This window comes from Gobio gobio, assembly GCF_949357685.1.
Source record: "Gobio gobio genome assembly, chromosome: 4".
NCBI classification, from domain to species: domain Eukaryota; kingdom Metazoa; phylum Chordata; class Actinopteri; order Cypriniformes; family Gobionidae; genus Gobio; species Gobio gobio.
In genome coordinates, this window is record NC_137100.1 from 59,696,487 (window position 1) to 59,710,217 (window position 13,731).

At 38.9% G+C, this 13,731-nt stretch overlaps 1 protein-coding gene across 1 annotated transcript; it reads left to right on the forward strand.

Annotated features, from left to right (window-relative positions):
• Positions 1–2,402: 2,402 nt before the first annotated feature.
• On the forward strand, positions 2,403–12,724 carry LOC307125760 (E3 ubiquitin-protein ligase RNF183). Its single transcript, XM_079815842.1, has 2 exons — positions 2,403–2,633; positions 11,217–12,724. Exon 2 carries the CDS (start codon positions 11,286–11,288, stop codon positions 11,865–11,867), a length of 582 nt encoding a protein of 193 aa, XP_079671968.1. The 5' UTR covers positions 2,403–2,633; positions 11,217–11,285; the 3' UTR covers positions 11,868–12,724.
• Positions 12,725–13,731: the final 1,007 nt, after the last annotated feature.

Genomic DNA, 13,731 nt, shown 5'->3' on the forward strand with positions numbered 1-13,731 from the left:
GTACAGTTCTGGTCTCATTTTCCACTATGGGGCTGATAACGGCCGCTCTTTGGAATGTAATTAGTGCTGTCAAACGATTAAAATATTTAATCGCGATTAATCGCATTAATGTCATAGTTAACTCACAATTAATCACAATTAATCGCACATTTTTATTTATTCTAAATGTCCCTTGATTTCTTTTTGTCCCATTATTTTTTCTTATTTTAATGCTCTTATCAACATAGAAAAGTGGATCGGCTTGCTTTGTTCAAATGTTTGTTTTATTGAAAACAACATTGGCATACTTTAGTGTTCGATTTCACACCAACATTCTCACTTGGAGCAAATAATCTCACACAATGTAACACTGCCCATCAATAAAAGGGTGAAACAAATACTTTGTTGCACAAACAGCCCCTTCAACAGCCCTTTCTAAGGGATCAAAACAGGGTGATACAAAATAAAATTACAAAGTGCACATGCAAGGTAAACTAGGACTCCGCCTATAGTGCAGTTAAACCAGGGGTCGCCAACTAGTGAACTCCGGTCCGAATCCGGACCGCGAGATGCGTCCATCCGGACCGCGAAGCCTTTTGACATAATGAAACAGTTAACGTTGCAATGCTCACTGTTACTACGTTCAGACCCAGACGCGCGGTCAAGCATGCAGTGAAGAAGAGACTGATGGTGCGCTCACACCGGACGCGAATGACGCGACATGCACACCGCTTAATCCGCGCCGCAGAATGTCTATTTGCGTCTTTGCATTGACTTAAATCACTCGCGCAAAACGCTTCATTCGCGTCTGGTGTGTAGGCTACGCACCATCAGAGCAGAAAGCAGCGCTCAAGACAAGCACTTTTAGTTGAAGACCCCTGAGTTAAACCATGGCTTAATACGTTTCTCATTTCGGCGTCTCACGCCTGCCATCCACGTCTACTCTTTTAATGGCCCAAACGAGTGCGGGCAGCCAGCCGCAGCGTGCCTGATGTTTTGTTTCCGGTCTAGCTACATCCGGAGTGGTGTTGTAGTTTTTCTAACGTTACTAGTTGTTGCAACAGCATGTGAAAAAACTACAAAGTTTGTTAGACCAAAAAGAACGTTAATCTCGCGATAAAAAAATTGACGCCGTTAAAATAGGTTTGCGTTAACGCCGTTAATAACGCGTTTAACTGACAGCACTAAATGTAATACAAAAGTGTCAGTCGTTGGCTTCATAACACAACTGTTCACTGATGATATGAGATGTAAATAACGACTGCATTATGGAGGATGTTTGTATTATTAATTTGTGTTTTCATCGCTCAAATAGAGCACTTAACCAGCTACAGAGAAACTGGTAGCCAGGCAACAGACAAGTGACCAATCCTGAGTGGCGACGTCACTTCACTGATTCTATCAGCACGGTTAGACAACGGTGGAAAAGCGGCTTTAGTCTGTGTAGGGCAAGGCAGGAGACCTCTGTTGAATGTGCGTGACCTTTGAGCCCTCAGACAGCATTGCATGAGAAACAGTCATTCTACTCTGAACTCTATTCACGCTACTACCAAAATACCGAAATAACATCACAACATTTGTTTCCATCAAGAGGTGCATCAATGTTTGGTCAAGAGTCCAGCGCTCTGTAAAGTCTCCTCCTGCACATCCCAAAGACTTTCAATGAATTTAAGGTCTGGATTCAGAGGAGCCGATTCACATAGGAAAATGATTCTTCATGCTCCCTCACAACCATTCTTTTTTGACAGGGCAGTGTACTTTACAGTGTCCTTGTTACATGTACTTTCCATAGTAATAATGGTAAATTATGCATAATTACATGCAACTAACCCTCAAATCCTAATCCTATAATAGTAAGTAAATGTTCTTAATTATTATTACTAAGTGCTAATAACACTGTAACAACGATGCCTTAAAATAAAGTGTAACCCACTTTTATTATGATTTTTTTTTACGATTATTAAATAAAAAATACTAATATGGTACTATCACTGTACTTTTAAACATATACCAATATGTTCATGGGGTCCGGAACACATTGGGGGTTTTCTGTTTTAATTGAAGATGGTGTTGTTTAAGTTGCACCAAATTAAATAACTTAGCAATCTGTGTTGCAAAAAGCGCCATATAAATGAAGTTGACTTGACTGACTTCTTTTGAAATACCATTAATTGTCATAATTTTACTGTCAGTCCTTTTTTAAAGGTTATTTTAAAAAATATGCTCTTCTGTGAGATGTGGAACGCTTTTCTTCACTTCAGTCTTTAGATCAGGTGTGGTTTCCCTATTCCCTATTTGTTTCTCTGTTTTTCAGGTCAGGGTTGTATAGTTTATACTGCCGATCTGCCTGGCGGCCGTATTTGACTACACGCTGTGCATTTCCTCCTGCCCGATGCTCCAGTATTCAAATGCTGCCATTCTTTACAACACAGTGGTAGAGAGAGACTAAGAAAGAAAGCTGAGCAACAAAAAAAAAAATTGGCAGAGTGACTCTTGGTGTTTTGTTTTTCTATGTAAAACATGTCAGAGGAACCGTGGTAGATGTCCAAAGAGAGACACCAACGCATCTCATTCTCTCTGAAAGGCAACAAAGACGCAAACTACAGCCTCGACTTCCAGGACACAAAAAGAAGAGACATCTTTCCAGAACATGAGTGAGTTATTTTGAATCTACATATGTAATATATTTTTGTATTTGGTTTCACTTTTGATGGTCCCAACATTCTATAAGTAGCGTTGCACCTAATGTCTTCTAACTCTCAGTAGAGTGTTAGTATTAGTAGACTGGTAAGGTTAGGGTTAGAATACGTTGACATGTACTTGCAAAGTTACTTATAGTTAGTAGAATGTCTGTTGGGAAGCATCAAAATAAAGTGTTACTGTGTATTTTTATGTCTACTGTCTTTATACCAAGTAGAACTGGTGATATTAACACATGAGAGTGGCTTTGATAATAGTCAAGCAAAAAATACGGCTCAAAGCCAGTAGTTTATTAATCAACTATTGAAATGCAATGTCTGTGGTGGTTAAATGAGATCATGCAATCAAACTTGTACGCCAACAAAGACGTTGGATCTTATGCCTTCAGTCATAACCTTCAGGTATGTTCTGAAATCATCACATATGTTTTAAAAACCAGGCTTTAGTTCACCCAAAAATTCTGTCATTAAAGCCACAATATGTAATTTTTCGCCGCTAGAGGTCAAAACAAAGGCGTTAATGACGCCTTGCATTTCGCAAGCTTTTATCATGCCGCAGACGACGCTTCCGCTTCTTCTGCTCATGTGTATGTGGGGTAACGCAGTGCTTTTTTATCATATTACATACATTTGAGTGTAAAAGTTATGTTATAATGCTACTCTGTGCGTTTGCTCGGCGGCTACTATGAGACACTTGTTGCACACTGCAGTGAGCTAGATCGATATTAGGCATGGTAAAACATGGTACTCGCGGTAAATCAAGAAAACGAGATTTAAACCATAAGACCCAATTCGCATACTATCCGTTCAAATAGTATTAGAAAATAGAATTAGTATGTCCCAAATCGTAGTATGTTGAAAAGAGTATTCGGTAACACTTTACATTAAGGTTCCCTTCGTAGGTTCATAAAGGTGTTTTTAAATGACTAATAACTCATTTACAAATGCATTATAAATCATTGATAAGCAGTTATAACTGCATGACTAAAAAGGGTGACTTTAATGCAATGCCTGCCAAATAGTGAGCCATTTTTAACTCGCATGTTATAAATGCTTAATAATTGTATTTATTCACACTTGTTTAACTCAAAGATTCCTGTTTTATTTCATGACGCAGCAAAAATAGACTATCATAGTGAGACTGAAGGGTGTTGTATTTGTGGTTTTCTCATTAATATCTCACTCTTAAAACCAAAATGTACTCCCATGATATTCCACAAAAAGCTCATAATGCCTATCAACTTCTTGTTTATCAAAATGAAATTTATACCAAACGTTATTTTGGAAGGGGGGAGCCCTGCCATCTTGTCACAGGCAGGGCTCTGTGGTACCTGATGATCTGCATGAACACAAATACTCTTATCTCACTGAAATCTTAACGTATTTACAAATGGTTTGGTTTCTTACAAACGTTATTAACGTGGCTATAATTATGGATGCTTGAACAAATTATGAATAATTTTTCATAAGTATGCAGTGTCATAACTACATCTCTGACGTTTATAACAAACCAAACAGTTTCAAAATCGGTAGAAAATTGAGCAAGTTATGGTTATTTAAAAAGTGCAAGCACCATGAAAACAGTGTTACGAGTGAGCGAGCTGCCTGTGACAAGATGGCCGCCAGGTGCGGACGTCGACCTCCATTGGCCAGCAGCGCGCACGAGACATCTAGCCTTTATTATGGATATCTATGGTTATAACTGCTTATCAACGATTTATTAGAGTTATTAGTCATTTAAAAACACCTTTATGAACCCTTTACGAAGGGAACCTTAATGTAAAGTGTTACAGAGTATTCCAAAGATGGTCGGATGGTCTACTTTTTCGGGTCAGAATTCGAAGTGCAGATCGACGCGCACTCTAACGTGGATAAAAAGAACTACAAACTAAAAGTATTAAAAAACTACGAACATGACAGATGTGCGAGTCCGACAGTTAAGTAGAGATGTTTAGATAACGGGGCTTGAGTGATCAATTATCAGTATTTAACCTGACGAAAAGATTTGTATTCAATGTTATCCACATTATATTTCACCTTTCATTTTGAACTTTTGTACAGATACGTTTAGACATTAACTTTTAAATGCATCATTATATTTAAACTGCAAACACATGAGGAGAGTCTCTGCATTAAAGACCCACAAATGGCAGATCAACGTGCGTCTACACTTCTCTCCGATACAGTAGGAAATCAAACTAAATGTGGAGGATTTGAACTGTGATGATGATTGACAGGGCAGTTTAAACCGTGATGGGATTTACGTAACTAAGCGACAGAGTCTGTTAAAGATGACGTAGTAGTTTGTCCCAAAGCTTGCATACTCTTCTGCTACACACTCAAAATTATGAACTTTTCCTTCACAAAAAGAGTACATATTTTTAGGTAAGTTAGTAGGCGAATTGGGACGCAGCATAACTGTGTTGAGCTATATAACAACACGTCTAATAAAACACATAAAATATTAAAGCATCTTTGGTGTTTCCATGGTTTCTACTAAATAAAACTGGAAAACGAGGGTAAAGCGGGTATGATGTCATTGATAGGTGATGCATGGACACGGTTCGTGTCCTGGTTAAAAGGGCTTGTTTCTCTGGATTTAAACATTCTGGGAAACATTTGGGATAATGTAAGTACACAAGTCACCGTTCTAATGGTTTTTGGATATTTTAATCCAAAAAATCGTACATTTTGTGCCTTTAATTCCTCACCCTCATGTTGTTCCAACCCCCGTAAGACCCTCGCTCATCTTTGGAACAAAAATTACGATATTTTTTGATGAAATCCGAAAGGTTTCTGAACCATCCATAGACTGCAATGTCATTGCAACTTTCAAGGTCCAGAAAGGCATTGTTAAAATAGTACATGTGATTACAGTGGTTCAACAGCGTCGGCCAATAATGAGCCGGCGTTCTGAGTACAACCTGGAAGCGCTGCACTGTACTATGTGAATAGTGTAGGAGAAAGATGTTGAAGAAAAGAGATTGTTGAATAAAGTCGTTAGTATTCTTGTCGCTTATACCTTTCTGGGCCTTAAAAGTGGTGATTACATTGCAGTCTATCGGGGGTCAGAAAGCTCTCATCAAAAAGATCTTAATTTGTGTTCTGAAGATGAACGAAGGTCTTACTGGTTTGGAACGACATGAGGGTGAGGAATTAATGACTGAATGAATATTAACTTTTGGGTGAACTATCACTTTAAATCTAGTCCCAGACTAAAATGCATGTTGTTTTAAGCATCTTGCACTGGCATATCTTAAAAAATCATTGTTTTGTCTCAAGATGCACACCGGTAATGTTTTTTTTTCTCATGTTTATAATACAACCCCAAATCAGAAAAAGTTGGGACAGTATGGAAAACGCAAATAAAAAATTGATTTCTAAATTTACTTTGACTTGTATTTCATTGCAGACAATATGAACACAAAATATTTCATGTTTTGTCTGGTCAACTTCATGTCATTTGTAAATATGCATCCTTTCCTGTCATTCAGACCTGCAACACATTTAAAAAAAAGTTGGGACAGTAAAGCATTTACCACTTTGTAATGTTGCCATTCCTTTTCACAACACTTAAAAGACGTTTAGGGACTGAAGACACCAAGTGATGAAGTCTTTCAGGTGTAATTTTGTCCCATTCTTCCTGCAAACAAGTCTTAAGGTGGGAAACAGTACGGGGTCTTCGTTGTCGCATTTTGCGCTTCAAAATGCGCCACACATTCTCTATTGGAGACAGGTCGGGACTGCAGGCAGGCCAGTCAAGTACCCGTACTCTCTTCCTCCGCAGCCAGGACTTTGTAATGTGTGCAGAATGTGGTTTTGCATTGTCTTGTTGAAATATGCATGGACGTCCCTGGAAAAGATGTCTTCTTGAAGGCAGCATATTATGCTCCAAAATCTCTATGTACTTTTCAGCATTAATGGTGCCTTCACAGAAGTGCAAGTTACCTTTGCCAAGGGCACTGACACAACCCCATACCATGACAGACCCTGGCTTTTGGACTTGTTGCTGGTAACAGTCTGGATGATCCTTTTCTTCTTTGGTACGGAGCACACGGCGTCCATTCCTCCCAAAAAATACCTGAAATACTGCTTCATCTGACCACAGTACACGTTTCCACTGTGTGATGGTCCATCCCAGATGCCTCAGAGCCCAGAGAAGTCGACGGCGCTTCTGGACACTGTTAACATAGGGCTTCCTTTTGGCACAGTACAGTTTTAACTGGCATTTGTGGATGTAACTACGTATTGTGGTACTTGACAAAGGTTTGCCAAAGTAGTCCTGAGCCCATGTGGTGATATTCTTGATGCAGTGCCGCCTGAGGGATCAGAGATCACGGTTGTTCAGCTTAGGCTTGCGCCCTTGTCCTTTACGCACTGAAATTCCTCCAGATTCCTTGAATCTTTTAATTATGTTATGCACTGTTGAATGTGAAATATCCAAATCTCTTCCTATCTTTCTTTGAGGAACATTGTTTTTAAACATTTCAATAATTTTCTCACATATTTGTTGGCAAACTGGCGATCCTCGGCCCATCTTTGCTCCTGAAGGATTAGACCTTTCTTGGATGCTGCTTTTGTACCAAATCATAATTACAATCACCTGTTGACATCACCTGTTTCAAATCACATCATTATTTAACCATTTTACCTCATTACTAGCCCTAAATTGCTCCTGTCCCAACTTTTTTTTAAATGTGTTGCAGGTCTGAATGACAGGAAAGGATGCATATTTACAAATGACATGAAGTTGACCAGACAAAACATGAAATATTTTGTGTTCATATTGTCTGCAATGAAATATAAGTCAAAGTACATTTAGAAATCACTATTTTTTCTTTTTTTTTACGTTTTCCATACTGTCCCAACTTTTTCTTAATTTGGGGTTGTAGCTACTTAACCCTCTGGGGCTCTTCGGTCATTTCTGACCAGATTTTTTTTTTTAATTGTTAAAAATCGTAGCTTCATCGGAATGGTCCAACACTTGGTGACTTTATTGGTACTTGGTATATGAACACCCAAAAAATTGGGGACAGGATTTGAATCCTGTCACACTCAATTTCACACAAATCAGGACCTTCGGGTCAAAAATGACCCCCATAGGAAATGAATGGGAAATTGCCAAAAATATGAAAATACAGAGTTTTTTTGTGCATACAATCTACAAATCAGCCAGGATGCAGAAAAAAAGGACTCAACAGTGAAGGGGTGAATCTCTAAAACATCAAGAGTGCAAAACAGAAAAAAAAAACTCACACACGCATACACAAAAACACAATTAGCTTTTGGGATGGTACGCGTTAATTTGTGTGTGCGTGTTTTTGTGTATATAAGTTTGTGTGTGTGTGTGTGTGTGTGTGTGTGTGTGTGTGTGTGTGTGTGTGTGTGTGTGTGTGTGTGTGTGTGTGTGTGTGTGTGTGTGTGTGTGTGTGTGTGTGTGTGTGTGTGTGTGTGTGTGTGTGTGTGTGTGTGTGTGTGTGTGTGTGTGTGTGAGTTTATTTTGTCTGTTTTGCACTCTTGATGTTTTAGAGATTCACCCCTTCACTGTTGAGTCCTTTTTTTCTGCATCCTCGCTGATTTGTAGATTGTATGCACACCAAAAAAAAAATCCCATTCATTTTCTATGGGGGTCATTTTTGACCCGAAGGTCCTGAGTGTGACTATTTATTTTTACGACCACTTAGACTTTTCAAATCCTGTCCCCAATTTGTTTGGGTGTTCATATACCAAGTACCAATAAAGTCACCAAGTTTCGGACCATTCCGATGAAGCTACGATTTTTTTATAAAACGCAAGATCCACTATAGTGGTAAAAATGCACCGATCTCATTAAAAAAAATTGCTTTCATGAGGCCTAGGCTTGACTCTAAAATGAAATACAGCTTTAATAAAAAAAAATATATATATTATATATATACATTTTTTATTATATTCAATGGGAAAAAATTGGTCATAATTATTGCATAAATATTCATTATAAATCATAAAATTATCTCAAAACACCAAAAAAGAAAAGTAAAAATATTATTGAACAAAAATATATTTCACTGATTTTACTCAAATCTTTTTTATCTTAATCCCGCCCTCCGGGTCATTTTTGACCCGAAGGTCCTGAGTGTGACCCATAAATGAAGAACCCCAGAGGGTTAAATGTCCTAAATGAACTAAATCCTAATCCTGGTTTAGTCTGTGAAACCAGGCCTTAAGGGGATGATACACGGGGCAACTTTTTTGACCAATGTTGCAGAGCGATGTTGCTTGGGCACTTTCCCATTGAGAATAGGCAAAAAATGTCTGGATGCTTTAGATCGGTCGTGGGCCCTGTGTCTCACCTGGTTGCCCATTGACGGAAACATTGCTCAAAAAGTTGCCCAGTGTATCATCGCCATTAGTCCTGTCTGTTTGAGCATGTGCACATCAAACTAAGACAATAAATTCTCTGCTTTTCTATTTTTTACACTGTGCAGCGATCATCTCAAATCCATTAGAAACCAACACAATCATATTCTGTATGTCTGTAGAATGAGAAACAAATTGTAGGTAAATGCTGAAGCCTTCATCTTCATTTAAACGCGTCATATTTGACTATACTGGCATAATAAATGTAAACTATGATCAGTTGAGGCCAAATGGACCTCTAATGAAGTAACCCAATCGTTTCTACCTGTATTTTGGACGTCAGTAATGGGACACCCTTCTGCTGCTTTGCATATTTGGAGCCGTTCTTTGATGGAAACCTATAATCATTTCCAAGGCAAATCTGTTATTGAGAACAGGTCAACTGCGTTGGTAGAACGACAAACAAGTCTACGTTCTCTGCAAAAGGTATAGATGGGGGACAAGGAGGATCCTTCTGGAGCAACCTGAAGTCAAGAGAGCAAACCAGCGCATGTTATTTCTGTTCAAGCTAGTTGAGCACGAAAGCTTGCTAGCCAGGCTAGTTAAAAAACCTGGTGTGGAATCGAGCACACCTGCATCCAAAACACACATATGCGTAAATCTTCATTTTATTTGATTATTTTAACATTTATGCATCTAGCTGATGCTTTTATCTAAAGTCAAGTCAAGTCAAGACACCTTTATTTATATAGCGCTTTTAACAATGCAGATTGTTTCAAAGCAGCTTCACAGTGTTAAACAGGAAAATAATGCAACAGAATTTGATTCGGCCACACAGTCGCTCCGGGCAAAACAGTGATGTCATCCAGCTCATTTCAATTATCATACAGTGACAATGTGGGCAGATCAGTAATTTAGTTTACTAATCAGATTTATTTGGATATTTAGTTGAAAATTTAGTGTCCCCAACTTAGAAAGCCAAGCCAAAGGTGACAGTGGCAAGGAACCAAAACTCCATCAGGTGGCATAATGGAGAAAAATAAACCATGGGAGAAACCAGGCTTAGTCGGGGGGTGCCAGTTCTCCTCTGGCCAATTAACAAACAGTGTATGATTATTATTCTGGAAACTTTACAGGTCAGAGGTCATAATAGATCGGAATATTCGAAGGGCAAATATGGATCGGGGGCAACATGCCGGAGACGGGTTTATTGAGGATGACATATCGATTAAACAATTATTAAATAGGGATGTTTGAAAGATCGGAGTCATCACGCCAGGGACGGGTTTATTGAGGATGCCGTGTCGATGAGGCAATTTCAGGGGGGTGTCTAATTGGCACGGTCTCTGCAGACATTTCAGGGTCATGCGTTGGTCTTGTCTGGGCGCAGGTCCACCGTCTGATCTGGATACGGCCCGGATCCGGCTGACTGCAGTAAACCTCGGGATAAACAGAGAGACTAACATTAGCGTAGATGCCATTCTTCTGATGATGTAACGAGTACATCAGGTGTACATCCAAAGCAACTTACAATAGAGGAACATAAGCAATTTAACACAGAACCAACAATATTCAAAAGAAATATTGCATTTTTTTTACATTTTGCAGACGCTTTTATCCAAAGCAACTACCAATAAAAGAACATCACCAATGTGCCAAAGAGCCAACAATATTCATACAATGCCAGTGTTTTTGTTGTTGTTTCATTTTACATTTATGCATTTGGCAGGTGCTTTATCCAATGAAAGTATTCGTAGTGTACAATGCCAGGTTTTGTTTTGTTTATTTTATTTATTATTTTACCTATTTACCTCGTTTTATATATATATATATTTTTTTTTTTCTTCACTTTGCAGACGCTTTTATCCAAAGCAACTACCAAAAGCAGAACATAAGCAATGCGTCAAAGAGCCAACAATATTCATAGTGTGCAGTGCCAGTTTTTTTTTATGTTTTGTTTTATTTTATATTCTTTTACATTTATGCATTTGGCAGGCGTTTTTATAAAAAGCAACTAACAAAAGAGCAATTATTCACAGAGCCAACAATATGCATAGTGTACAATGCCAGATATATTGTTTTATTTGATGTATATGTATGTATTGATTGATTGATTTATTTCCTGTGGGTGGTGGTTGAAAATAATAGCACACAAAAAAGAAGAAAAATTCATGAAACAAATCTGTTGTACTTCTCTAGACCTGCCACATCGCCATGGACCTTGAAGATGCCCTTTGACTTCCCTCTCCCTCACATCCCCCCTCTGTCATGGAGTCTGACCCGAAGCATCCCCCTGACCCCTACAAACCCCACGCGGATGACGACGAGCCGCCCGATCTGGAGTGCGCCATCTGTTTCTGCCAGTTCAACAACATCTTCAACACCCCAAAGGTACTCGAATGCAAGCACACCTTCTGCCTGGAGTGTCTTGCGCGGATGAACGTGAAGTCCACCCAACCCAACACCATCCAGTGCGCGCTGTGCCGTGCCTACACCCCGTTACCAGACTTGGGTCTTCCCAAGCTTGCGAATGACTCCACGGTGCTGTCCTACCTCCCGACTGCCATGCAGCACGTCTACAGCATCCGTTTTAACCGCAGCAAAGGCAAACTGCAGGTGAAGAGAGTGCCCAGCTCTGCCCCGGCTCTAACGCAGACCATCAGCCAAAGTCTGGACGTCGGGAACCCCGCAGGCGAGGAGGGAGAGCGCGGCTCAGCCAGAGAGAGGTCTGTACTGAACACCATACTGCGGGCGCCACTGTGCAAAGCTTTTATCATGAGCTCGGTGGCCATAATCACGGTCATATTCATCATTGTGATCATCTTCATCAAAATAAATGGTAAATTTTAAATGGACTGCATTTATAAAGCGCTTTTAACAGACCAATGGCCATCCAAAGCGCTTTACACATTGCCTCACATTCACCCAGTCACACACCGACGGCGGTGTCAGCCATGCAAGGCGCCATCCAGCTCGTCGGGAGCAGCTGGGGTTAGGTGTCTTGCTCATGGACACCTCGACACTTGGTCAGGTGGAACCGGGGATCGAACCACCAACCTTTTTGTAGACAACCTACATGAACCACTGAACCACTGCCGCCCCCTAAATAAGAATTAAAAAAGGTACTTAGATTATCACTGGCACTGACTGCAGCTGCGTCAATACGGCAGCGTAAACAAAAAACAAGCAACACGATGAGCATATTTTTGAATGTTTGCATATGCAAATCAAACTTTCCCTCTCATCATGGACGTCTACTGCTATATTTGACAGCCGAGAAGGACTGAGGTTGTGAAAAAAGTACTGTGAAGCTATCATGGTGTTAGATAGCAGGCCTACTACCTACTGCCTACTACATGTACAAAACACTTTGGCACCTTGTGTCTTTTTATTCATGTCCAATACTGTGGTAGCCTACTTTACAATATACCATATGATACTTTTAGTTACTTTTTTTAATTGTATTTTTTTCATTCTGATTTTCAGGAGGCACTGCACAGTAACCTTACAAAATATCATATGGTAGGGTCATGGTACTGACTATGGTACTACATGTCCAACATATATGTTTTAAAATGTATGTTATATTTTAAAATGTATGTTATGGTATATTATAACTGTTTTTTATTAACATTAATCTCAATTTTCAATTGTAGTCTTTTAAAAAGGCATATGAAATAATAAACTAAGTGCAATGCAGTGTTGTCAAAAAACATAGATGTTTCCATACATATCGATACTGAAACTTCCAATACTAATTGATACATGATACATGATACCAGCTGCGCTTTCTCTCTCTCTCTCTCTCTCTCTCTCTCTCTCTCTCTCTCTCTCTCTCTCTCTCTCTCTCTCTCTCTCTCTCTCTCTCTCTCTCTCTTTCTGACACACAAACCTGCCTCCCCTCACTCACTCGTTTCATTTGCTTGAATTTCAGAGTGGGATTGTGCATATTGAGTGTAATTTTAATCGTTGCCGCTGATTTTGTGCTCACAACCAAAGTGCGCGCACATTAAGCCATCTTGAGTTCGTTTTCGCTGACTTATTGCACTTAACCGGTCAAATACACACAAAATGTCAAAATGCCGGTCTTGGCAAGTGTTCATGTAAACACAGTCAGGTATGTTTTACGTGAACGTAAACAGTTGAGAAAGAAAACACATGTGTAACAGTATAATGGATCCGTGCGTCAGGTCTTAAAGTGACAGCAGCCTAATACACCTGCTGCCACATTAGGAGATAATATTAAAAATATATATATGGCAGTTTTTCCCCATGGTATCGATGTCAAAATTGTGGCCAGTGAAAATGCTGAGTGGCTAATAACTTTGGAAAACCAGCCACAGAGGCTGATGAGTATATATATATATATATATATATATATATATATATATATATATATATATATATATATATATATATATATATATATATATATATATATATATATATATATATATATATATATTTAAAAAAATCTATTTCCAAAACTCTACTTTTCATTGACAATCAACCCAGCTAATCAATAAAATATGTTCTAGAAACATAACGTTTCCATTAAGTTATGAAAACGTTATTTCTGAAAATATTTTTTTTTTGGGCCGAACGTTAAATGAACTTTTCATTTTCCATCATGGGAACGTTACTTTTGAATATTCTCTGAATGTCCTGAAACAAATCGACGCATGTTCAACTAAAATGTTTCAGAAATAAAATG